At 52.0% G+C, this 26,665-nt stretch overlaps 1 protein-coding gene across 2 annotated transcripts in view; it reads left to right on the top strand.

The window, feature by feature from the left end:
• The window catches only part of ZCCHC7 (zinc finger CCHC-type containing 7), a 211,574-nt gene continuing 184,909 nt past the window's right edge, over nucleotides 1-26,665 (top strand). Inside the window, exons 1-2 of one of the 2 annotated variants that reach the window (XM_061565264.1) lie at nucleotides 1-61; nucleotides 2,969-3,835. In XM_061565264.1, coding sequence (XP_061421248.1) covers nucleotides 3,097-3,835 — 739 coding nt within the window. In that variant the 5' untranslated portion in view covers nucleotides 1-61; nucleotides 2,969-3,096. The other variant, XM_061565265.1, reaches the window with a different exon arrangement.

Here is a 26,665-nt window from a genome sequence, read left to right as displayed (position 1 = left end):
CCTGACCCCCCCCTTCCTCTCCCACCACGCGCATGCGCAGTGCCGGCGAGGCCTAGGCGAGGTGGGCCCGCGCGTCGTTCCACGTTTGTCGAGTGGAGGCGGATTTCGCGAGCGGCGCGCCGCGTCTGTTGCTGTTGTTGTTGCTGCGCTGCAGCTCCTCTCTGAGTAGCGTCGCTTCTCGCTTGGTTACTCCCCGAGTGAGTGCGGCTGCTCGCGTCGTCGTTGTTGTTGTCGCTGCTGCTGCTCTGGGGTTTGTGTGTAAAGGAGAGCGCTGTGCTGAGACTGGGCGCCCGCGCGGGTCGCCCGGTGGAGCGAGTGCCAGAGAACACGTGGAGACACGGGGGGGGGGGGGGGGCAGAGAACACGTGGAGACACGGGGGGCAGAGACACGTGGAGACACGGGGGGGGGGGGCAGAGAACACGTGGAGACACGGGGGGCAGAGACACGTGGAGACACGGGGGGGGCAGAGACACGTGGAGACACGGGGCGGGGGGGGGGGCAGAGAACACGTGGAGATACGGGGGGGGGGCAGAGACACGTGGAGACACGGGGGGGGGGGGGCAGAGACAGAACACGTGGAGACAGACATGAGGGCAGAGACGGGGGGAAAAGACACGGGGGGGCAGAGACACGTGGACACGGGGGGGGGGGGGGGGGGGCAGAGAACACGTGGAGACACGGGACACCGGGAGACGATGGGAGACTCAAAGATAGACACGGGTTGACATACTTTGAGATACGGGGAAACGGGACAGAGACATCGAGACGGACAAGGCGGGAGGGTAGAGAGGGGGTGACAGACACGTGGAGACAGAGACACCGGGGGCAGAAACACGGTGGGGACAAATCCAAGTGGAGACATGGGGAGACAGACAGGGAGATAGAGATACGTGGACACACTCGAGACAGAGACACGGGCACAGCCACGTGGAGAGAGACACGAAACGCAAGAACACCGGGGACACACTGGGGACCGAGACACAGGGCCAGAGACTGGTTTTGATCATGCAGAAGACACCGGTACACTGAGACACGGCTATCGGGATACGGAGACAGCAATATTGCGTGGAGACTTGGACCATTAAAAGTAATATTAAAAAAAAAACTTTTTTAAAAAACACGCTTTAATGAGATGTACCACACTAGCAATGGAAGAACTCCACGACTCCAGGAAGTGGCCCTAAAACTTGCCATAACTTAAGGGGCGTTTAAAAATATATATTTTTTAATTTGTAATGATACAATATAGTATTGTCCTTAGTATGACATAAGTATACCAAGTTTTGCAGTCGATACCACATTGGGAAGTGGGTACAAATTGAGTTACAAGATTTGAGGATACAACAACAGACTTTGTGAGTTAATAAAAAAAGCGTGTAATAATAAAATAGATATCTAGTGTGTACTTTATTTAACCCTGGTGAGAACCTATTAAGGTTGCACATTTTTTTCGAAAAGTGATGTTTCCTAATAGAGCACAAAATGCCTTTGGAAAGAAATGAAAGTATTTCAAACAACGGCCAAGACGGTGATATAATTACTCAACTGTAACAGAGTGCTTATTAAAGAACGACGAATTAACAGGGGAGGTTTCGGTAACAAATGCATAGAACTCTCAAGGTGACGTCAAGTCTATACTCAAAACACACGCCAGGCTGTTAGTGACCACCACCACCACCACCCCCCACTGCTGAGAATTCCTTCCTGCTCTGATGGCGTGGAAGGAGGGAGGCAGTCGCTCCAAGATACTTACTCAAGGCGCCTTATAAATAGATGTAAATTATTACGATAATTGTAATCAGAGGGAAGTTTGTCACTGCGGATTGTTGCACTTTAGCTGGATTTAAGAGATGGGGCGTAACATTGGCCTGACTGTAGAAATAATATCCCCGCACGCCACAATAAATGCATACGAATGGATGCTGTGCATTAGGCTGTCAACCCATGCGTTTTTTTACCCCGTATTCTTGTACAGGGAAATGGAGTTTTCAGGTCTATACGGGCAAAACAAATAAATCAAAATTGTGTCTCTCTTGTTTGTTGTTCACCCTTGAGATGGGACTCTGTAGGATGAACGTGGAGATTTATAAGGGACACGGGGTGACCAATAAGGTCTGAATTTGTCTAATAATGTAGGCATTGATGAGGGGTTGACAGGTATGCATTAATTTCAAATAAAATACTCGAAATAAATCTAAAAAAGTTTTTGTTGTGCCTCCTGTTTATTCGTTGGGGTTAATGGCCGGTTTGTTGGCGCTGTGGTTAGAGAGCTTGACACAATCTGTTAAGGTTGTAGGTTCAAATTGAGGGGTCAGCTCTGGTCATTTATCACCCGGCCTGTTTTGACAAAACTGGTGGTGCTTGTCCAATGGAGAGATCGCTTGCCATAGGAAGCTGGAATTTGTCCCACTGCTTCGGGCCACCAATGGAGATGAGCAGCACCATGTAATTTACATTTGAGGAAGCCGACTCTTTTAGTTTGACTTTAATATTTGGTCAGGAATTATACGTTCATAGCTCTATTACTAAGTCTGTAAATGCAGCCTAATGTCACCGTGTGTCTGTGTATTTGTGTGATTTCTGGCAAACGTCAGTGGCGGGGGAAATGTTAACATTGACTTCACAGATGCACGTCCCTAGGGTACGGCCAATCGGGGCAGCTGCCCCGGGCCCCATGCTTTTGGGGGGCTCCTCGCTTCGACGTCACGGTGTCAGATGTTTACTGGCGTCGGCGAGCCCACGTGGTGTGATTTGCCCCGGGCCCCGCACCCCCTATGGCTCTGTACACATGTACCTATTAAGACGAGGAAATGAACCCTCTTGAAAATCAAGAGGCTTAGGTTTTTCCTGGTTAACAAAGTATTGTAATATAAATATAATAATTGATGCTACTTATTGCTGGCTCACTGAACCCTTCCCCCTCTGTTCTAACCATTCAGTGCTTGTGCATTTCTATTTTTTCCCCAGTGATGCTGTGAAGCTGTCTGAATCAAGACATTTTCTTTTTACTTGTCTTCCTTCAAGTCCTCACTAAGCAACACCAACAACCCCACATCTACCAGCACCAATCGACACCAGCACCACCACGTGGAGCCATGATGTTCGAGGGACTCTCGGACGTGGAGGCGTACGAGGATGAGCTGTACGGCGAGGTGGACTCGGAGTCCGACTCGTGCGTTGACAGCGAGGTGGAGTTCCAGCTTTACAGCCAGGTGCACTACAGCCAGCAGCTCCCATCAGGCGCGGATGTCACAGCCGCAGACACAGCCGCAGACAAAACTGCAGACAAAACTGCAGACAAAACTGCAGACAAAACTGCAGACACAGCCGCAGACAAAACTGCAGATGTCTCTGGCAATGCTGCCACTGCCACCACCATCGTCAGCTCGACTCCTCGCCCGCTGAAACCCGAAGTCATCGTCATCTCGTCTGACGACACGGCGGCTCCGGTGATGCCCGTGAGTAGCATCCGAGCGAGCGGCCGAGCGAAGGAGGCGACGGTGGCGAGGCGCGCCAAGCGCACTTCTCCGCACGTGGTGGTGGCGGGCGGCTGGAAGGCGACACGGGGCGGCGTTCGCGGCAGGGTGCGCGAGACCATCACGCTCGAGACCGAAGGCTCCGACACGTCACACGCGCAGACCCTCGACGACAGCAGCGACGACAAAGATGGCGGCGACGACGACGACGATGACGACGACGGCTCGTCGGTGCGGAGCTGGATGCTGCTTGGCGGCAAGGGCAGAGGGAGGAAGCGTGACGCACTGGAGAAGCCCGAGGAGATCATGATCAACCTGCAGGGCGATGGACGGGCGGGCAGAGAGTTCAGCTCGGAAGGTGAGCGACGCGAATGGGAGATCTCACAATGGCACTGGTGTTGAATGGAAAAACAACGTCATCTCCAATTGGAGTTTGGTTTTGTGGTGCAGGCGGGCGGACGGGGTAATGGTTGTTGATGGACGTCATCATGGACGTCATCATGGACGACATAACCACGCTTGCAATTGCAAGCGTGGTTATGTCGTCGCCCGATAACTGTTTAATGGATCTGCAACTTCATTTTAATTGCACTATGATCATTCTAAATATAATTTTCTAGGTAATTTAGGCTTCAGGGAATGTATTACTTTTAACGTTGATTCGTGTTTGTGCAATGCTTTCGATATCACGTGACACTTGTATTTGTGATGATTTATATTTGCCTCATTGCTTTGCCTTATTTTTGTTGTTGCTTTCGTCATTTTGGTGACCGAGGTCAATATTGCAAATTACACTCATCCTGGTTCCGTAAGTTCTCACCTGGTTAATGAAATAAAACTCGAGGGAACCTAGGATTGGGGGTAATAGGACTTAGGGCTCGCGATTGGATACAGCGCTTTTTTCAAAGTGGCAGACTCTTCCGTTACAGCGTCGTGAACGTGGACTCTTAACGGTTCATCCCTTGCATGATGAGGTGCATTTCCACCATGGTCACTGATTTGTGTGTTTTTACTTGCCCTGTGGTGCGTTTACAATTGAGTAATGCGAGTCTATAGAGTATATAATGCGAAAAAACTGTTGTTGCACGCACACATTGCGAGGCTTTTTTCATGAGCATAAGATTCGATATTATTCAATGATCCGTGATGTTCACACTGACCAGTGGGATGATTCGTCTGTGGAGCTCCTTGCCTGCTTAATGTTTTGCTCCCAAACACCTGGTTTGCTTGGCAAACTTAAAAATATAATTACTGGTTTTGCCATGTATGTTTCAATTGGCCTCCTGCTGTCACAAGACACAGCACCTTTCATTGATAATTTCACAGTGAATGGGGGAACTTCACATTGCATCCGAGAATATCACTGGAATGTAACTTGAAATAACTTTTTCCGAGTCTGATAAATTTTACCTTTTTATTCACAAAGCAAAACTTTAAATATCTCCGATGTGTTTTGGATCTTTCCCCGTGTGTTTTTATTTATTCTTTGGTTCTTTCGGTTAAGTCACGTCTAAAAATAAAATAATAAATTAAAATAATAGCGACGTTTCGATTGCAACACAAGCAATCATCATCAGGCATAAAAGAAATAGCAATAAAAATCGAAGAAGAAAACTATAGACAGACATAAGCAGTCTGTCTATAGACAGACATAAGCAGTCTGTCTATAGTTTTCTATTTCGATTTTTATTGCTATTTCTTTTATGCCTGATGGTGATTGCTTGTGTTGCAATCGAAACGTCGCTATTATTTTAATTTATTATTTTATTTTTAGACGTGACTTAACCGAAAGAACCAAAGAATAATTCCTGCAGTCACGAAAGCTCCAAATTAAGATTGTTTTTATTTATTTTCGGCATGGTATCCGATGTTGTATTCCCATGTCCTGCGAACTTCTTCAGGAGAATTCAAGCAACGTAGTTAAATAACTTGCGTCATTCCATACCGAAACAACATGCCGCACAGCCTCAAAACACATCGGAGAACTCTACGGCACCACCGTGGAAACCTACAAGGTGTAGCACACCTTGTTACAATTCCTGCAGTGGGTGTTGGTCACTTTGCAATTGAAACCACAATTTGTTATTCCTAATATCTGAAATCTAACCAATTAAGTGGCAAACCGAATGTAAATGTTTTTTTTTCTGCAGTCATTAGTAATTAGCCTGAGACCATGAACTTGATAAGTATAATTTCAGGTGGCTGAAACTTAGCCTCTTAGTGGTGCCGGCATGGCACTGTGAATCCTCTGCCACCTGGACACCTCTAAAAAGGGTGCTCTGGACTGTAGACAGACTGACCGGTCTATAATGGGGCCCCTAGACAATAGACTGACTGACCTGTCTGATGGGTCCCCTAGACAATAGATTGACTGACCAAGTGTCTGATGGGGGCCCCCTAGACAATAGACTGGCTGACCGGTCTCTGATGGGGCCCCCTCAACAATTGAATAACAAACTGGATTCTGATGAGGTTCCTAGACATTTTACGATAGGCATGACTCTGCTGTTACATTTGGACAAAAGACTGAGAAATCTGTTTCTGATGTGTGTCTCTAGAGGACCATGATAACAGACCGGTTTAAGATGAGGTCTTTAGGCAAGAGAATGATGAACTGGTCTCCGAAGGGGTGTGTATACAATAATAATAATAGACAGACTGATCTATGATGGACTCTTTTGACAATAATTATCTACAGGCAGCTATCTGATGAGGTCTCTATACAATACGCTGACAGGGGCCGTCTCTCTCTCTCTCAAGCAACATTACCCCGAAAGAAACCCAACACAAACGTGCATTTGCCACCGCAGCTCGGCTCCGCTTGTCAGCTTCCCAGCCCCGTGGCCTTTTGACCCGAAAATCAATTTGTGGCGACAGACACGGCGACCGTGCCACCGAGAGAGTCCATTGCGACGTTGTCACGATGCGCGCCATGGGTCAGAAGGCTCCTCTTTAGGACTCTCCAACGTTTAATGACCGAGGCCCACGGAGGCAGAATGTTAATGAGTGAAACGCCTCTCGGATTCACAGGGTTCGGCTGTTAAAAGCCGGAGGCTCGGAGAAACCGAACGCAAATGTGACCGCGTTCTTGCGTTCCACTGACTCTGGCCAGCCTGGTAGTCACGTTGGTGTTTTTAAAGTGACTTTTTTGCCCACTTTTATTTGTCTCATGCCGGTGATGATTATTTATGTTGACACTTCTTACATTTTCATAGGTTTTAGGTATGTTGTTAGGTTATTCACGTCTTCCGCCTATCATGCCTTTGGGGTCGATAACATAATGCGCAACTTTGCGGAAGGTTAAAAGTGATTTTTATCTGGGCTGTGGAATTTCCAGTTGGTTCTTGGCATGTAGAATAGTTAAGCGACACCCGACAGCTGTTTGAGCAGAGATGTTTTAACCCTGACTTGCTACGTGCATGCACACAAACGCACGCGCAGACTATTTCACCGAATTCTCAAACACTCGGTTCTGCCCCGCAGAAGGGATAATTAACCTCGGTGAGCTCTCACCTGGGCGAATAGAGGACGCAGATGTCTCGCTAATGAATTGACTCTGAAGGCAGTCACGGTCAGTTTGGGTGTGAATGCATTTGCCATCGATTTCAGATCATTGAAGTTGATTGTGAGCAATTCTGATCAATACCACGCCCCTGCCCTCAATGTTGACTGATGAATTCCACTTGGCTGTCAAATGCACGTCCATTTCCCCCACTTGCATTGAGCTGCCGATCGTTAAAGTCAATGGGACTCGATTTGATTCAATGTCCCTTCGAGTTACCTCTCTTTCACTGGGGGGAATTTTTTGCATAGAGAGTTGGAAGCCCTAATTGCGTTAGACTCTACTTGTGGGCAAGTAATCCAGAAGCGGGTTACGTGGAGTGCTCGAATCATGGATAGAAAGGTTTCGAGTCTCAGTCCCGGTCCAGGGATTCCTATGTTGAAAGTATGAGTGCCCCTTTTTGTCAGAATCGGTGGCTGTCCCATAGGGAGACCAAGCCCTTCCACATAAATGTGGAACATTCACCACAAGCTGACAGCTGTCAAGCGCGTTGCCGCACGCCCTCGTTTTTGAGTAGGACGGTCGGCGATCGAACTTGGGAAACGTTCTTCCCTCGACCACCTTCAACAAAAAACCGGCGTCTTCAAATCGCCGCTAATCACCGTGTTAATAACTGCGTGCGAATTGTTCCCTGTGTTTACTCGCGTCTGTCGGGGCGTGCGTTTTACCGCCCGCTGGCTGACCTTACCTCGGTGTCAAGTGGTGCGGGGGGAGGGGGTGTAGAGGGAGGTTGGTGGGTGATGTAGGGGTGGATAGTACGCATGAAACTATACTTGCACACTCACAACTCGTCACTATCGACCCTGCTGTGCACACCACACTGACTCCTCCACCTCAAGTCTCTAGTACCACCACCACCATCACCCCTCCCAGTCCACCCCCCCACTTCAGCACCGGAGCATGCAGACCTCATTTTCGGCCGACACGGCCACGTCGCATTATCACTGCACGCCTAATTAGCGACAGCGCGGGGAGAGTGAGAGGGAGAGATGTGGAGGCGGTCGGTGGGTGGGTGGGGGCTCTGTTGTCCTCTGCAGCAACAACGACAACGGCGGTGGCGAGCGATGGGAGAAGCAGACCGCACACACGGGGAGGGGGGGGGGGACGAAACAAATCAGCCAAGGACGTCAACAAACACGGCAGCCGCGGCGAGAATCGCGCGCGCGCCCCGCGCTGCTGGGCAGACAAGGGCCGCGGCGTCACGTTGCGCCGTGTCGCCCCGACGATCCCGCCTCGTTCCCACCGCCACCGCCACCACCGTTCCATTGGCACAAACCGGGCCCAAGCTGGGCCGTGGCTATGCCAGAGTCCTCGCTGCGTTTGCACGGCGGCGCACGTGTGCACACGCCGGTGCTTTGGTTGTGCCCTACTAAGCGTGCCCGAGGGCGGGGGGGGGGTCCTCACGGCGCGGATGACGCCCGCTCAGGTTCCGTTGCGTCGAGGGAGTGACAGGGTGTGTGTGGCGGATCGATGGTTTGGTTCGCATTATGACCAACATTCGGGTTTTGACTTGGGCTGAAACTGGTCCAGAGTAATCTGTGGAACAGTGCTGCTGAATGATATTAGCCTGGAAAGCCGAGTGGCAGATGGACCAAAATTGAGCTCTATATCAATTTCTTGAAGAGACGGACTTCTTTCTTGGCTATTATCTATTTACTAACAGCCTTATACTCCGACTCGTCCTCTGCGACTGAGATACGCCACCAGTGTTGCTCGGCGAATGAAACATCCTGCGATGTGCCGCGTGGCCTTCCGTCACGAGCGTCCTTTGGTCTCTGCCCGGTGTGGAGATGGCGGTGGCCCCCGCGGTAATTAAGACGGACGGCCGTGAGAGACGGAGTTGGGTGAGCCGCAAGGTCGGCGTTTGATTGGCTCGCCGCTCCCGCTTTGCGACGTGCGGGGCGAGTGGCACGCGGATGTCGGCCCCGTGATTTTGATTTGGCCGTCACCGGCTTCATGCTGATCTTGATGAATGCCGTGGACACGGAGAGCGAGGCAGAAGAGAGAAGTAAAAACGTGGCTCCTCTAGGTTACACTGTGGATTTATGTCGCGTCTGAATGTGACCGCATCTCCAGAAGCTGTCCCAAGGTGTGTTCACTTTATCAAGCGTGGAAGAGTCAGACATAGGCTGAACAAAAAATGGAACGGTTTTGAGCCTGGACTTGAACAGGGGACAGGAATCGACAGAACGGACGGCTGGGGGGGAAGGGAGTTACAGACAATGGGGTTAGCAAATGAAAATGAGCAACCTCCCACTGACCTGATGTTGACTGGGGGTGGGGGGGGCTTTGTCAGAAAGCCTTGCTTTCTGGGCACAGGACGTGTGGAAGGGAGTGGGGAGAGGGCCGAGTACGTGTGAGTCGAGCGAGGGGTGAGGGGTGCGGTAGGCAGGGCGGGTCCATGGACAATGTCCAGCCAGAGGGATGGAGTGTCCTGCACACACTGCACTGGGCTTGGCACCGGGTCGCACTCCGTCGGCTACGATTCAATGAGTGGCTACGATTTGGGGGCACGATTATACCCGAGCATCGGCAGCTTTATTTTCTCTCGTTCGTGTCGTGTTTATGGCATCGTCCGTCTCGCAGAGCTCTCTCTCGATTGGTCCGTGAGCTTAAATATAACGATTAAATATTTGCTGAAACCATAAACAATCCATTCTTACATGCACGATTGAACGCGTCTGCCGTGAGGGCAGGAATCACGTTGATGAATCGATGCACGCGCGCTGCCCACCGTGCTTACCGGTGTACCGACTGACTCGTGCCCCATCGTGGGAGCGCCGGTTTCTAACTCTGCCTCGTGGTGTCCATCTTGTCTATCTATCACTGGGGGACAGCCCGCAGTCGGTGGTGGAAATTCCACGTTTCTTCATTGGGGCGGACTTAAAGCAACCATTGTTGGCCGCCCACAAAGTGACTTCGATTTTACCGATGCTGGAGGGATGATGACGACGATTTTGGACCGATTCTTGTATTTTGTTGCTTAAATATCCAATATCCTCAAAGAATCGTCATAACGTGGTTGAGGTGGTTGCCCAATCACGTGGTTGAGGTGGTTGCCTGGTCACGTGGTTGAGGTTGTTGCCCGGTCCCGTGGTTGAGGTGGTTGCCTGCAAGTGAAGTGGCTTTAGGAACGAGAGAAACAAACAAAAGCAAACGGCTGCGACGCCGACGGTACGAGGAGGAGAGAACTCGCGAGCAGCAGCAGCAGCAGTAATAATAGTAAATGCACGGCGAAACAAACGCGCAAGAGAGAGGTGTTTAGCTTCGTCACCTCGTTTGATCTCCAAAACCTCCGCGCTCGCTCGGCTCGCCTCGGGATTAAAGCGATCGCCGGCGCTCGGCGCGCGTCGAGTGCCGCCGCCAGGCGAATTTAAATCCACACGCGCGTGTTGGCGCGCGTCAACACGCTCGCCGTGTATGAGGACGCGTGCGTGAGCGGCGCCCACTCGAGAGAGGAGAGGAGTGCGTTCGAGGGCGACGGCAGCGGCCGTGCGGGCCCGTAGGCCCCCGGCGCGTCCGCTTGTGCAAGCACAGGTGTCGGGCCCTGGAGAGGGCCGCCGTTATGTCTGGTGTGTGTGCCCAGTGGGGGCGGGGGCGGGTTGGGGGGGGTGTCCCCTTGGCTCCGGGGCCTCCATCGGCAGCACTCTGCCCCGTGGTTCAAGAGGCTCTCTCGCTGGCTCTCGCGTAATTGACGGCCTCTCGCGCTCGAGGGCGGTTGCTGGAACTGTGCGGAAAGTCGTCGTCGCGTGCACGTGCCGAGTGGGCTTGCGTGTGAGAATGGAGAATTTTTGCGCGGGTTTGTGTGAGCGTTTGAGAGTCCGTGGTGTGTGTGTGTGTGAGTTGAGAGAGTGTCCGTTTGAGTTTTATCAGTTGGTAGGTAGGTAGCGGTGGCACAGTGGTTTGCACGCTGCGCTATTATCTTGGAGGTCCGGGCGACCTGAAATCGATTCCTGCCCCCTGGCAGTCAACAGTGTAAAGTGCTGTCAGAACTTGTCCTGGGTTTGGGTACCTGGTATGATGTGTAAACATCAGTACTGAGAAGCCAAAGGTGGCTAAGCGTGCCCAACCTCAACCGGTGCCTCTCACAGCACCTGCCTCGGCAGCGTAGGGGGGCTGTCCGGTTGATCTTTGCGCTGCGCCCGTGTGTGTCTATACTTGTGTCTGGGTCACAGCGGTTGGGACACGCTGTGCTGAAATCCCAGCAGACCAGGTCGCACTCAGAAATACATCGACAGGCCAGTCACCTGCTTTCCATGCCTGCCTCCTGCGGCATGGCCGGTCTCTGCACGATCCGCTAACCACTCCGGCGCAAGGGCAGACGTTTCCCACCGTTGCAGTGTCCGCGTTCTTTTCCCCCAACCGCCTCTCAGTCGCTGGGCAGCAGAAGCTCTCAGGATCGGCGTTCACTCAGCGCTCGAGTGGCTTATAACTTCCTACCCCCCCCACCCCAACACTCGGGCGAGGCAGGAATGTGGAGTGGTGCCGCCGTGAGGGTGTGAACCTGCGGTGAGGCTCACCTGTTGGAAGAGGAGTTTTCCATCTTCAAAACGGGGGGGCCGGTGGGGGGGGGGGGCGATTGCTGCGCATTCCGTGTTGTGGTTTGAGCCGAGCGTTTATTTGCACCCCCCCCACCCCCGCCCCTGGCTGCTCTCGTGAGGTGTAGTGTGTGTGCCGCGGTGGCCTTGAAGGGGGCTCGGCAGGCTCTGGGAATAATCCCCTGTGAAAGGAGAAGGTGGACCATGGTTTGTTTCGGGGTGGTTGTGAGTGAGCGGCGCTAGGTGCGTGATCGTGTGTGTGCGCGCGCGTGCGCTAAAGTGTGAAAGGGGTCGCCCTGGTCCGTACGTTAACCCGTTTGCCTGCTGCTGTCCTCACGTTGACCCACGCCGGTGATCGTTTCCAACTTGCAGTGGTATTCTTGGTATCACTTGGGGAAATTTTAGTTATCCATCTGATTATACACTTAAAGTAGAATAAATGTGCGTATGTATGTTGAACTTATTTCGCACCATATGTAACCGACCGTGCTAATCGGAGGTGTGAAAAATATACTGGATGTTCTTTGCATTTGCCTATCCGATGGATGGACCTGCCCTTGTCTTAGGAATATGGAATGTATACCACTGGTCCAGGGGCACCGGTTGAAATGACCACCACCCATCAGGTTGCACGTTGGGTGGGGAAAAAATTCCACTTTGCTTTTGATTTTGACTGTCGCGCCGTTCTGTATATGTAAGAGCTACAGATATCAGCTCATCATCCCTCCAAGGTCAGTAAAATAGTTACCCGCTTTTTGGCAATGCTATGGTTGTTGGCTTAACAATTTTTTATATAGAAACAAAAAAAATGTCCCAGCATGCTTTGGATGTCGGGATGACCCCCACTGATCTCCGTGCGCATATTTTGCCACGCATCTCTGTGACTGCCACCGGTTCAAAAGGTCATTGGCTTTCGAACCTTCCTTTCTCTTCGGGTACCCCGGCTTGGCGATCGCGTTGCAGCCGCGCATTGCTTGTGATGCACGACTCCCCCCAAACGCGGACCGTTACCCCAACCGATTAAGAATCAACAAGACGACTGTCTTCATTCCGCGGGACCGGCCGACTGCGCCACTCCGTCGCCGGCTCCGCGTCCGCCGGCTAACGTTTTTTTGCTTTACGAGCACGAGCGTTCGGATACTAATCATCCGCTAGACCCCTCCGCCGTCGTGCGCGCCGCGAACTCCTTCGGTCGAGTAATCGTATTCGGCCGCCCGAACAGCACGCTGTGAAAAAGAAAAAAAAATTGCGGGGAGGGAGGGGGGGGCACATAAATCTGGCTTTAGTCGGCCCGTCTTTGGGCTGTCGCGCGGGCAGATGGGAAGCGCAGGCCCGCCTCCGCTCGCGTACCCTTCTTGTCGCGAGCGGCGGGGAAATCAAGATAAATGACGCGGCGTTAAATCTCACTTACTGACAATTTTTTAATTTTCGGGAACGCGCCCGCTTTCTGACCGCCGGCACGCGCGTAAAGAGCTAATTACGTGCGAGCGCGAGCAAAAATAACTCCTCATTTTCCGCGGGGCGGCGGTGGCGGCGGCAACGACGGCAACGGTGGCTTGCGGTGGGGGGGCGGGGGGGTGTGGAGAGGCGGTCGCGTGCCGGAGAGAGCGCGGGGGTGAGAGAGAACGAACGAGAGAGAGGGGGCTACCCCCCCCTCTCCGCCCCCTCGCGCCACCTCCGCCCCCCCCGCCCGCCCGCCCGCCGCCGCTCCCCTCTCCCCATTAATAGTGCTATTTATCTTGTTTTAAATTTCTGTCTCTGGCCAAGATAGCCGTGCGCTCCCCAGAGAAAACGGACGTAAAATGAAATTGAAGTCATAACTTAATAGGTTATTAAAATGGCTGAGTGCATATCACTTCTGCTTTGGATTGCTGTAAATTTGAGTTGAAGTTCAGGGAGTGGTTATGAGGGATACGTGACGTGTTTTGACGCGCCGACTGAAGGCCCTCGTACGTCTTAGTCACCGCCAGCGCCGGCCGCGCTCGCAGCGCCGATTTGTCTCGGCAAGCGTCGGCAAAGGGAGCCCGTTTTTACTCGGAATGTTTCATTTCATTTGGTTATTTACATTTTATTTTCGTTTGTGCGTTTTTTCTCACTCGCTCTCTCTCCCTCCGTCTCCCCTGCATGGTGACGGAGAAAAAGTGTTCACGTTTTATTTCGTCCGGCTTGCTTTTTCTAAAGCCTTTCATCTTCGAGGCTAAGCGTTCGAGGTTTCTTCATTTGCCCGAGCGAGCGGCATAAGATCGCCTCCTAGGCAACCACGAGCCAGCGGTGGAAATTCCACATTGCCATGGCGGCGGCCAGGCTTATTCATGGGGCCACAACTGATAATATTAGATGAGGATTTTGGTCGTATTGTTTCACGTGGTTTCAACTTTGCCGGAAGTGGTTGTGCTACGGATAGACTGCTCCCGTCATAGGAATGTGTAGGGGCCACCACTGCCTTAGGGCTACCAGCAAATGCGCACTGCACATTTGGTTTCTGGCATGGGGAAATCATCAGTTTTAGGGCACTGAGCAGAGGTTACTACGCTACTGTCACTCCGACCTAACGCACGAGTTAAAATCCAGGTGTAGTTTCCACTCAGCTCATCGTCATTTTCATCTCCCTTCAGGGGTCAGTGAATATGAGTGCCACTTTTGGTATCGTCATGGGGGTTGTCGTGGGGAAAAAACCTGTAACTGCCATGGGAATGTGGAATTTCTACCACTTACTCGGGCCGACAGTGCGGATGAGCACTGCCCCATACCCGCCGAGTGAGCGGGTGCTTGGACTCGACTTGACTTCATCAACTACTTGGTTTACGTTACAGCTGACTTTTTTCTGTCCTGAGACTGGCTTCCTGCTGGTAGTTAAGCTCACGATCAACACGCCCCCCTGCACTCTGTTTACTCGCAGTTTTGTCAAAATGGTGAATTTGTCGTAAAAAATAACATTTGTTGCGCTCTTCTTAAATTCTAGTTGGCGGTCGCCCCGCAAAAACGCACCCAGCGCGCTCCCGTGCGACGGAGGGAACGTTGCTTTCGTGCCAATTGTGGCACTAATTACGCCACCGTGGGTCTTGCCTTATCGATGCGCCCGTCGTTCATCATTGCGCTTTGCGGGGCGAATTGTGTAAAGAGGCGACGTCTGTACGACGGCCGATTTACGTCGGAGTGATTAAACGACGAGGACACGAACGAATGCGCAGGAGGAGGAGGAGGAGGGGAAAAAGTAACGGCGTCTCGATCGCCGAGCGCGTTTCCCGCGCACCGGGGCGACGGCGCGTCGCGTTTGCCGCCAGTCGCAGCCTCCGCCGCCGCCGCCGCCGTTTGTTGTTTGTTCGTCCCCGGCTTATTCGGCGCCGTTCGCTGCGCAAACAAGCGCGGAGTGAATTTGGGCGCCCGATCGCTCATCTCAACCGTTAGCCCCCGAGCGAGTGGGGTAATAATGATCATAATCCATCCGCGAGGATCATTAATATGTCCCCCGCATTAGCGTTGGGCCTGGGCTGGATTTTTCCCAAATGGGATTTTCTCGCGGTTCGTGGTCTCCCCCCCCCCCCCCCCCGCATGCGTGTGAGCTGGAGCAAGACGGAAGGGAAGCAATTGTTCTCAAAAAAACAGTGGCGTAGTAACTAAAATTGGAGCTCCCAATTTAAAACAAATAAAGAAAAACATAAAAAAGCCAACTCGTGCCATGTTTCACACCTATTAGGTGCCTGATTATGCAGCACATTATGCATTTGGTTTGGAGGTCTCCCACTGTCTGCAGCAAAACGACTAAACATCGCGCGCTGGAGCCCGCCCGCCGCTCCCTCGGCTCCTCCGACTGTTCAGAATCATTACGGAATGAGAGGAACTTTTGAAATGTATTGGGCATTTATTTGGCTGCCCGCTGCAGCCAAGCCGAAGGTTGGGAAAAAAAAGTGTGAAAATGCCCAGCTCGGCGTTCCATTTTGGCCAAATGTTAAATGCTCCAAACGAGGACCACGGAAAGGTGGCGGCTGACATCCCGGATGGGGCTTGCCTCTCAGTCCATCATCGCTTTGTAGGGAAAAGGCAACATTGGTTTCCCTGTGGGTGGACTCGCCCCCGCCATAGGAATGAAGAATTCACACCACTTGCTTTATGCTATAAACGGGTGATGAGCATGTAAATAAATGTTTTGTCGTCGAAATGGACAATTTTTCTGTCAAATATGTGGCGTCATTATTGCACGATTTCTTTCTTGCTCACGTTGTGAAGATGATCCAATTTTAATTGGGGGGAGCCCCTATTTTGCGATAAAAAGCAGGGCTAAAAGGGTTCGCTTTGCAGGCCACGACGGTGACCTCACGTGTCACATGCCATGTGACCTCTCCCCGTCGTGCGGCTTTGAACATCGTGCGATTATCGTTCATTTCATACTCCCGAGGACAAAATGAAACACGTTGGTGAGCATTACACAATCCGCGCCTGTGTATGGCTCTTCTCCCTTGTTTATTGCGTGTTGTGGGGTTTTCTTACTTGAATGTGTTTGCTGTGTGGATGCTTCTTGATGTTTGTACCACCAGTCTCCTTTGCAGAAGTGACCTTGCCTTAATGATTGTCCGCTAAGGACTTAAGTTCTTCTCGGTGATTATGATGACGACGGCACGTTCCTAAATAAACTGGCAACTTTTTTTAAAGCCGACTGTGAAAGATTAAAGAAGCGGCAGACAAAACGGACAAATTTCGTTCCCGACAGACGCTGCTACATCAATGAGAGGCCACTCAGCCGTCGTACATTGAGAGACGCTGAGTTGTGGTGTTTGGAAGTGTGGCCCGGGTCATTGTCTCGAAGGGAAGCAGTGTTAATGTTCTACAAATTGGTGCCTATTTTATGACCCTTGCGGAATGTTGACGATGAAGAGCTGAGTGGGGACCCCTGACTGGAATTCGAACTCGTGCCTGTGACTCGAGTACTCGGACCGCAGTGGCTCCCGACAGGACTCCGGACTAAACGCCGAAATCTCGTCTATGTCACGAGTCATCGTGGCTCTCGCTCACGAACGCACCCGTCGTCACGTACAGGGCGTCACCGCGGCCAGCGCTTAACGAGCGATAAGCGGGGCGTCTGCCACGTGCTGCGGCACCCCTGACGCGGCAAATCCCGACCCTCCCTCCCTTCCGCGCGCGTTTGCTCGCCCGCTCGCTCGCTCGTCCGTCCCGCCCACCTAACTACATCCATCCATCTATCCTCCCTCCATCATCCACCCACACCGACCAGCACCCTAACCCCAACCCTAACCCTCGCCGCCCCCCCCCCCCCCGCGCGCTACTCGCGCCAACTGCCGCGCCGCTCTCTTTGGCGAATTTGAATTTTACAGCCACTTCATTAGGGGCGCGCGACGCAAAAAAAGAGCATCTGCTCTTGCGCATTTCGCCTTTTGTCTTTAGCGGGCGCGCCGCAGCGAGCCGCACATGGACCCCCGTCCCCGTTGGGCTGTTTCAAGCTGGCCGGGGCCATTGTCCACTGAATGAGGGAGCGTGAAGTCAATTATTCCTGTATAATTAGCCGCAAATGTACTGGAAATATCTGGCTGATGGCAATATAATGGCTCATAGGCGGCCAGAACACATGGGCAGTGACTGGGGAGGGTGGGTCGCCTACCCCCGCCGTAATCGGGGCGGGGGGGGGGTGAAGTGTGCGGGGGGGGGGGGGATGAGTGGCAGGGATGTTTGGGGGGTGGGGGGGGGGGATAAATTTTGCGGCGACACGTTTCGGTATCGGCGGTCGCAAACGATGGACTAATTGGCGGTGGCGTTGGGTGATGTGGACGCGATTTTGCTTTGTGTCTTTGCTGGGTGGCGGTGTGGTTGGAGGGACTGACATGGGGCCATGAGGTTCAATTGGATTCGTGGTTGAGGTTCAGCTTGACCCATCTTCGTCATCGTCACCACCATAATTGTCCCTCTGGTCGATTCGATTATTGACACTTTGTAGGATGTCGGCAGCGGTCTTCCAGTGGAAAGACTCGTCACCACCATGGGAATGTGGAATCTATATTTGTGGGGTCGACTTGACACCACTATCATCATCATCATCATGGGAGATGATTGATGAGAGAGATGGGTAGAGAGAGAGAGAGGAGGCGGAGGAGGGAATGAGATGATGCAGGAGGTGGATGAATGGGAGGTGGTGGGTAGTGCAGTGACATATGGGAGGGAGGGGATGGATGGGAGGGAGAGAGCAGATGGGATGATACGGGAAAGAGTGAAGGAAAGGTGTGAACGAGTGAGATATGGGAGAGAGAGAGTGATCGAAAGCAGAGATAAGTAAGATCATCGTCGTGATCGTCATCATCATTGTCATCACACCCTTTTGGGTAGGTAAAATAATGACCTCTTTGAGGGAAGGTTATGAACATCTCAGATGGATATCTGCCATAGAAATGTGGAATTTCCACCATGAATAATGGAGATGAGCATCGGCCCATGCTCGTTGGAGTGCGGGAGACACTAATGATTTTTTTAAAAGTTATTTTTAAACATGTTTGTTCTATCTGGTCAAATCTTGGGATCGTATTTACAAATGAAAAGAGTTTTTGGCATGAATTATATTACATATTAAAGCAGGAAAGAAAGTGATATCAAATGGTGTTCTCAATTAAATTTAGCAGCATGATGAAATTTCGGCAGTGCTATTTGAGCGTTTTTAATCTCCTGTGCACACAAGTGACAAGCAAAGAAGTCATTAGCAACTTAATTTAGCGTACTCGGTGTGTTTTTGCATTAAAACGAGGAATTATTTTTCACGTAAATAGTGCCGATGATCTCTTTTATTTATCACCGGAGAAGCTCACGGAGTCTCAAGGCTCCTCTTTCCGGAGCATCCTGCGTTGGGATTCATACTCTTAGGTTTTTTCGGTAAAGTCACGTAGGTAAAATTTTTTTAAATTAATAAAAGTAAAAAAAAATTCACGACATTTCGGAAGCAACACAAGCCTCCGTCTTCAGGTGGAATACAGAGGCTTGTGTTGCTTCCGAAACGTCGTGAATTTTTTTTAATTTGTTTTATTTTACTTTTATTAATTAAAAATTTTTTTTACCTACGTGACTTTACCGAAAAAACCTAAGAGTATGAATCCTTGCAGTCACGAAAGCTTCAAATCTAGAACTGCGTTGGGATGTTCGTCGTCTGGCGATGCATCGACTTGGCGGTGCAGTGGGCAAATCGGAAGGTTCCGAGTTCAAATCCCTGATTTGGGGGTCGACTCAGCCCATTGTCCCTCCATGGGTCAATACATTTTATACCACTGTGTATTTAAGTCAACAATGGTATGTATGTATGCATGTTGAACCTCTTTCACACCGTACGTAGCCTACGGTTGTCCTATGGGTGGACTTGCGCCCGCCATAGGAATGTGGAATTTCCACCACTGGCTTGGGGATGTAAACGGGAGATGAGCGCTGCGTCATTGTTCTCTTGAGCAACAGGAGACCACTTTGAGTCTAGATTCTAAGGTGTGGTTTACTGGAAACTGTTATCAATATCATCATCATTGTAAACTCGATATATACATCACGTGAGACTACATTATAAATGAATAATAATAATTGTTCTTAATGATGGTGATAATAATTAATTATGCCACTGTTATTATTGTTATTGTGGGCTTGATTTACTACCTGGCCCTGTGCCCCAGTCCATTCGACTCGCAGTGTGCAAGTTGAACTCCTGTTCGAGGGTCGACTTGGCACGGTCATCATCGTCGTCGTCATCATCCCTCCAGAATCGATATATCGAGTACTAATTTGTCGGGGCCAGGGGTGGCCTTTTATATAGACTCGAGTCTGCCATAATAATGTGGAATTTTTTTCGTTGGCTCAAGGCAGCCATCGGAAATGGGTCCCCTTCCGCACGTTCGTTGGATCTCAGATCCACGCAGACTTTGAGCTCTCTGATTTTTCTTGCGGCAAATTTTTTTTTTGAAATCAACCACACTCACCACCCTCTTTTTCACTTTCGCCGCCCCAGCGCAGCAGTTTACTCGATCGGACGGACCAAATTAAAAGCCTTTTAATTTGCCGTAACGCTTCTCCCCCCCCCCACCGCCACCCCTCTTACCGAGCTACCCCATCCCCTGCCCCCCCCCCCCCCCCAACACTTCACGCGGACATTATTATGCGGTAATTGCACTGTTCCATCATGCCCTCCGCTGAGTAGCATCAGTTAATTTGCGCGCCCGTCGTCCTCCCGCCCGGCATCGCGGCCGGGCCTGGGCGACGCGCGTAATTAATGGAGCCATCAGCGGAGCTAAGCGTCGCTGCTGGCCGAGTCAGCACTACATCGCCGCCTCCTCCTCCTCCTCCCACCACCACCGCCACTCACCGCTTTACCCACAAAGCCTCGGGCGCTTGCGAGCGAGCAAACCGCTGGGACCCGGATTAATATCGACGGCGAGATAATTGCGAGCGATTTGGCGGAAGCGGCGTCTGGGGCCGAGTTTTTGCGGTCCGCGTGCGTTCGTCCGGTTTGCGCCGTGCCCGTCGCGTTGTGGTGGCACCCCCCCCTGGTCCTGGGGTTAGCCGATCGCAAGGAGATCGTCGCCCTCAAAAATCGTGAGGCCGAGAGAGGGGGTGGCTTCTTGGAATCGCTTGGGTTTTTTAACCACGGCGATGGGGGTGCACGTCCGTAACGTGGCACTGTGGAGGCAGGGTTTGTGGATCAGGCAGAGGTCATGGGGCCTTGCGAGACTCCCAGCCCAGTGGCAGTGCGGCAGTCGGGTTGCTGACCTGCCGTTCGTAAGGATTATTTTTTAAGTTGTCACATCGTGTGCTTGGGCTTTCTCCGGGCGTTTCCGGTTCCTCACCTGTGCCCAAGTTCTCGGCAAAGAATTATCCACACCTTCCAAGGCAGGACCCTCTTGAAAATGACTCCGGAGAGTTGCATCACGTCACAGTCCTGCGGTTGGAGCACTTGACTCACGTTTAGAAGATCATTTAAACGATTACTAATTTGTGGCAAGTCAGTGGTAGCCATTCTTGGGAGAGTTTTTACCGAGGCACAGGACCACCAATGGGGATGAGCGCCTTACGAAATAAAGGCAAACAAAGTCTCTATGGGCCCTTTTGAAAACTCAATTCACGGTCTCTTTGAAAATGAGCGCTCGGTGGCATTTGCCTCCGTTGGCAGCCCTGACCCAGCGGGGGAAATTCCACATTCCCATGGTAGGGGCAAGTCTGTTCCACCGAACAATGGACATTGACTTGGCGGAAAACTGTTACCCGCTTTAGCGACCCCAGCGGGATGCTGATGACGACGTCGATGGTGATTGGCCAAGTGGAGCCTGTGCCGGGGTTGGAACTCGCGGCGGCTGCGGGCGGAGTGGTGCGGGCGAGCAGATTTACCGGCGTCTCGCGAGGCTTGTCGCGCGGCAACTCGCCGCTCAAACGTGCCCCCGGGATAATTTAATATTTCCCTGGCCGCCGCGTAGTATTTCACAAAGTGAGCCCTATTAATTTGCAGATTAAGCGCTCCACCATGGCCAACCCCCGCCGCCGTCATCGCCGCTCCTCCTACGCGCCCCCCTCCCGTCGCGTGACGAGAGCTGGCGGTGATGAGTTGAGTTGGGGGAGGGCGTGGGGGGGGGGACGAGAGGAGGGACTCGTGATTTAACGCCCGATGCCAGGCCAAGCGAGCGGGTGAGCGGTGCCGCGGCTGCCTGCCTAACTGCGCGGTTTTTCCCGCATGTCGGGTGTTACCGTTCTTAGACGGTTTTTTTTGTGTGGCAATGAAACTTGTTCTTCGCATATTAAACTCGATGGACGGTCACAAATGAAGGGTTCAAGTGCTCGAGTTGACGTTGTTTTAACGAGGTGAGAACTCAAGAGACCCGGGGACGAGTGTCATTTTGCGAGAGTGGCCTGCGGCACCAAAATGACAAGAAGCTAAAAAAATAATCTAATGAAGTGGAGCAAAGAAGGCAGGAAGGGTGTTACCCATCTCAGGCAAGCTGAATTAAAGTTGACTCGGTTGGCTAGAAGGTGCTTATTCTTAGGTTTTTTCGGTTAAGTCACGTAAGTAAAACATCAAAAATCACGTCGTGATTTTTTATTTTTATTTTATTTTTATTTTGATGTTTTACTTACGTGACTTAACCGAAAAAACCTAAGAATATGAATCTTTGCAGTCACGAAAGCTTCAAATCTAGAATTAGAAGGTGCTTGTTGTGAGGACAGAGGAAAAGCACAATGGAAGGTGATGAAAATGGAAGCGCCAGGGGCAGAGACCGAGTGGCTGGCCTCGGAAGAGGTGGTACCCAGCGGTGAGCGAGGCTTTGAAGGACTGTGGAGAGGAGATGATGGCCCAGGGCAGGAATGAGTTGAGAGGAAGCACCACAGACCCCACGACCAACCCGCTCACCCACGCCAGAAGGTGATTAGATTGAAACTCTTATCTGTGACGAAGTCGGAGGTGCTGATAAGCAAACTGGTGTGGTGTAAGTGGAGTTTAATCCTGTTATTTTTGATGAAAGCTCATTTCCATGTTATCTGTGATGTTGCGGATAATGGGATTAACTGTTATTTCTTGAGCCATCTATTTAACTGCTAAGTTAAGCAAGGAAGCTGCACTGAGTTGGAGACTTTTTTTAGGAAGGTCCTGCTATGGATATGTTTGTTTAAAAATAACCCCCATAAAAACCACAGCCACTGGAAAGCATGAATTTCCAGGAACTGTAAACGTTTTGTTTCCTTTACTCGGCACCATGGACAATGGGGCCGTGCTGCAGCCACAGCTCGGAGCCTGCGTTGGAAATTCCACATTGGTTGGGCGAGTGGGTGTGTGGATTAATCGATGGGTGGTAGGCTGGTGGGGGAGTCAGGTGGGGGAGCAGATTGGGGAGTGACTGAGTGGGCGCGTGAGTATGTGGATGGGTAATACTCCCTGTGTTAGAGCTTCTGTGTGGGTGAGTAATTGGGTGGGTAAGTGGATTGGTGAATGAGTGAGTTGGTTAGTGGTGGGAAGGGTGAATGGGGGTGGTATGCGGGTTGGTGAGTGGATAGGTGAGTGAGTGAGTTCATGGGTGGATGGCTAGGTGAATGGATGTATCTTGAACTTCTTTCGCACCGTACGTTGCCAGCCGTGCTAACACGAGGGTGGGTGAGCGGCGACGTGAGCGAGTGCACGGCTAAGTGAGTTCATGGGTGGGAGGGTGGTGCAGTGGGTACGACTCCTCGGAGCCCCGGAGAGGCTGTGAGCCGTCGTCTGCCGCGATTTTTTTTCTCTCCTCTCGCCGGTGTCGAACAGAAGCGTCCGGGCTCCTCCCCCATTGTGCTCCGCTCCGACAATGTCGGGGCAGGCCCTTTTGTCGGAGCCATTGGCTTGCAAATGCGGGAGGTCGACCCCCTCGCAAGGCCACCGTGTGGCCGCCCCCCCTGTTCCCCTCTCTTCCTCACCAACCCAACTCCCTACCACCCCCCCCCCCCACCAGAATTCACCAACTTCTGTCGCTCTCTTTTCCTTCCGTCAGGCCGTCCCCGCCCCTTCTGCGACTCTTCCACCCCCCCTCCTCCTCCCCCCCTCCCGACACTCCCACCCAGCGTGGCCGTGGTCTCCCCGCCGGTGACTCCCCAGTGCCGCACAGTGACCCAACACTAATGCATGGAGTGAGCGCGTGTGCGCGCGTCTCTCTTTGGCGTGTGGCTTTTGCCCCGACAAGACGCGGCTGGCGGCCGGTGGCTGGCGGCGGCGGTGGTGTCTGCTCGGTTTTTTTGTGCGTGTCCGCCCCACGAAGTCGCGCGCTCGACCCCGCTCTCCCGCGCGCGTCGTCGTCACAATGATCCTTGTCACCGTCGTCATTGTGCCGTTTTTATTTATTGAGAAGGGAAGCGCGTGTTTGTGCTGTCCCTGCTAACAGTGTTCGTCGCGTGTCAAATCAAATAGAAAACTGTAGTTCTCAGAAAGTGATTAAGTGATGATATTTTTCGCGTGATCCTTGGTGGTGGGGTTGAGAACATGAACTCGCTTTAAAAAAAACACAACGACAATTATTGTTGTTGGTGTCAGCGTGGGGGGGGAGGGGGGGTATTGGCGGTCCTCGAGCCAGTGGTAGAAACTCCACTACGGCGAGCGCTCGAATTGTCCATGCGATTGCCACTCCCGGCATGGCTCCGAGTGGCGCTCGTTCCGTCGGCAATGATGCAGACGGACCGAGCCCACCGCCGATCTGGATGTGAACTCGCGAGTGTGCGATCGCGAGTCGAGCGCTCTAACCGCAGAGACACCTCAAACCCCTGCTCCTATCTCTCTCGTGCCCTACCCCTCACCCTACCGCCACTACCACCACCACCACCTCCTCCTCCATTGCAGCCGCAGACAGACACAGCAGCAAACAATGCGGCTCCGCTCTCTGCCTTGCCACCGTCTTTCAGCGGCGAGCGTCTATTCTACTCCAGCGGAACCTCCCCGGCAGTCGCTTTGTGTCGCCGCCGCCACCAGCAGCAGCAGCACTCTCTGTCCGTCTGTCCATCCCTCACTTTCCCCCCCCCCACTCCCTCTCGCTCTCCCTCCTCTTTCTTTCTCGCTCTCTCTCTGTCCCCGTCTCCTTGCCACGTTCCCCTCTGCGGGTGGCCAGGTTACAACGGACGTCAAAGACGGCGGTCGCCTTTTATCAATGGAATTCCTTTTTTTTTTTGTAGCGCGTTTGATTTTGGCACTCGCGACTCGGCTCTCTCGCACTTGGATCTCAAAAACTGAGCGATGCTGAGGAGCCTCGAGTGGCTGCGTTGGGGAAGACGCAACGCCGCGTACAAACCCCTCCCTGTTGTGCGTGCACCTGGGGCATGTGCTGCAAGCCAGCTCGTGGCGTCTGGCGCTGCACATTGCCTTTAATCCAGCACTTTGGAGGCAGCAGAGAGCGTTGGTGGATCACCAAAATGTTTTGAAAACTCCCTCCCTTCCCATGGATGTCGAGGAGATACCATAACCCCTAGCTCGCCGGGAGAAGGCGGGCACAGCAAGTGGACTAATCGCCATCTGTTTCCATCCGTACGGGGATAATAGGGTGTTGCCCCCTCGCGCAAGGCTTGGGTTTTCTCTTGGCGCTCCGGTTTTCTCCCACTTGTATGAACATTCATTAGTGGCCTGAAAACGGCTTAAAATAAGCCCCCCACGGAGCAGGGCGGCCCTGCTGAATACCTAAATGACTGCGATCATTATTTCAAGAATCTGCGGCTTCCTCGGTGAGAAGAACGGCGCGAGCGGGAGCGCGCTAGCGACGGCACGCAGCGCGGCGCGTCGCTTCCGTACCTTTGAAGGGCGCCGCCAAGGAAAAATGAGCAGCGAGACAATTTTGACTCTCTGAAAACTTAAATTTCGATTTAAAGCTTCTTTCGTGACTGCAGGGATTCATCTTCTTGGTTCTTTCGGTAAAGTAACCCAGCTTAAATATACGCTCCAAGCGTGGTGGTGTTTCATTCAGACGCTGTCTCCCCGACAGACCTGGTCTTCACCTGAGGACGGCTGCTTGCGTTGTGGCCGAAACGTCGTGAGAATTATTTTATTATGTTTTATTTATTATTATTTTATTATTTCCCTTCTACGTGACTTCTCTGAAAACTTGTCTCTGCCGTGGTGGCGGTACCCTCAAGGTTTCCCCTCGAAGGCCTTAATAGGCGCTCGCTGACAGCAGCTGCCCCCGCAGTGTCCGTGTGGACTGGAAGGCGAATGTTGAGTGGTGGGTGGCCCGGGGTTCATGGTTGTGGGGGTGGGGGTTTATCTGGAGTTGGCAGGGGAAGTTGAGGCGAGAGGTTTGTCTGTGTGTGTGCGTGTGCGTCTCGTGTGTGTGTGTATATTTACATACCCAAACGTGCTTGTTTACTTGTGTGTTCCCTTGTATGCATATTTGTTGATTCACAATATCGGCTTACGTGTGCCTGTGTATCTCTGTGTGTCTATATGTGTGTGTGTGTGTTTGTGAGGAGTTGGTAGTGCAGCGGCTCGCACGCTGTTCTACGAAAATGGCGAGCCGAGTTCGATTCCCGCTCACGGCCAACACCAGTGACAATTATCTGAACTGGTCCTGGGCTTCTCCTAGGTTGACTCAGCTTCACATGAGTACCTGGTACGCTGTGTAAACATCGCCTCTGGGAAGAGACAGAGACAAAGGCGGCCGAGCGTGGTGCTGGCCACCCACTCCCTCGTGTGCTGTGCCGGCCTTCATAGGTGCTCGCTAACAGCACTTGCCCCAATAGTCTGTTAAGGCTATTCGGGGGATCTTTGTTTTTTTTGTGTATGTGAGTATCTGCATCTGCCCTTCCGTGCTTGTAAGTTTGTATCCACATTCCTGCATGTGGATGAACATGTGCTTCTTTGCTTGTGTACATGTATGTATGTATGTCCTTGTGTAAGTATGCATGCACATATGCGCGTGCATGTGTGTGTGTGTGCATGATTCTGAGAATATGCATGCTTGGCATCTGCTTACGCGGATGTGTGTGAGCGCGTGTGTCTGCATGTGTGCGTGTCTGCACGTGTGTGTGTGCGCGAGCATATGCGTGCATTCGTGTGTCTGCTTGTTCGTAAATGTGTGAGCGTGTCTGTGTGCGATTGTGTGCGAGTGTATGTGTGCGTGTGTGTCGAGGAAGTGCGATTTCTTCGGCTGCATTCCCTTTCCGCGCGGAGCAAGTTGCCCCAGTGACGCCGAGGGTCAAAGGATCAAAGCTGCCCGCCCTATAAATAGTCCTTTAAGCAATTGCAAATTACTGAAGAGCAGTAGGGACAAAAAAACCAACATATGATTGTCGTCTAGGATACTCTTCGTAAATAATAAAACGTCGCATAAATTACTCCCTTGTTTTACGAATCCACAGGAAGTCAAAATGATGGACTTTGATTTGGTGAAGCCGGCGCCGGAGGATCATGGCGATGCATGTGTCTGTGCGTAGAGCCTGGGCCGCTGACAGACTGGGTTCGATTCTGGGGCTCTCACCCCATATTCGATATTTGCGGCAGGTGTTAAAGCGGATCGGAGTGCTTATTGGAAATTGAATTTGATCATGAAAAGCAGCATACAAAAATATATCGAAAAAGTTTTTAATCAGTTTGTGCTCAGAAACGTGGACACTGACAAAATAATATGAA

Source organism: Lethenteron reissneri, chromosome 34 (assembly GCF_015708825.2).
Source record: "Lethenteron reissneri isolate LAM-NWPU_2019-01 chromosome 34, ASM1570882v1, whole genome shotgun sequence".
In the NCBI taxonomy this organism is placed as follows: domain Eukaryota; kingdom Metazoa; phylum Chordata; class Hyperoartia; order Petromyzontiformes; family Petromyzontidae; genus Lethenteron; species Lethenteron reissneri.
The sequence above is the reverse complement of the archived record's forward strand: the minus strand, read 5'-3'. Positions and strand labels throughout refer to the sequence as shown.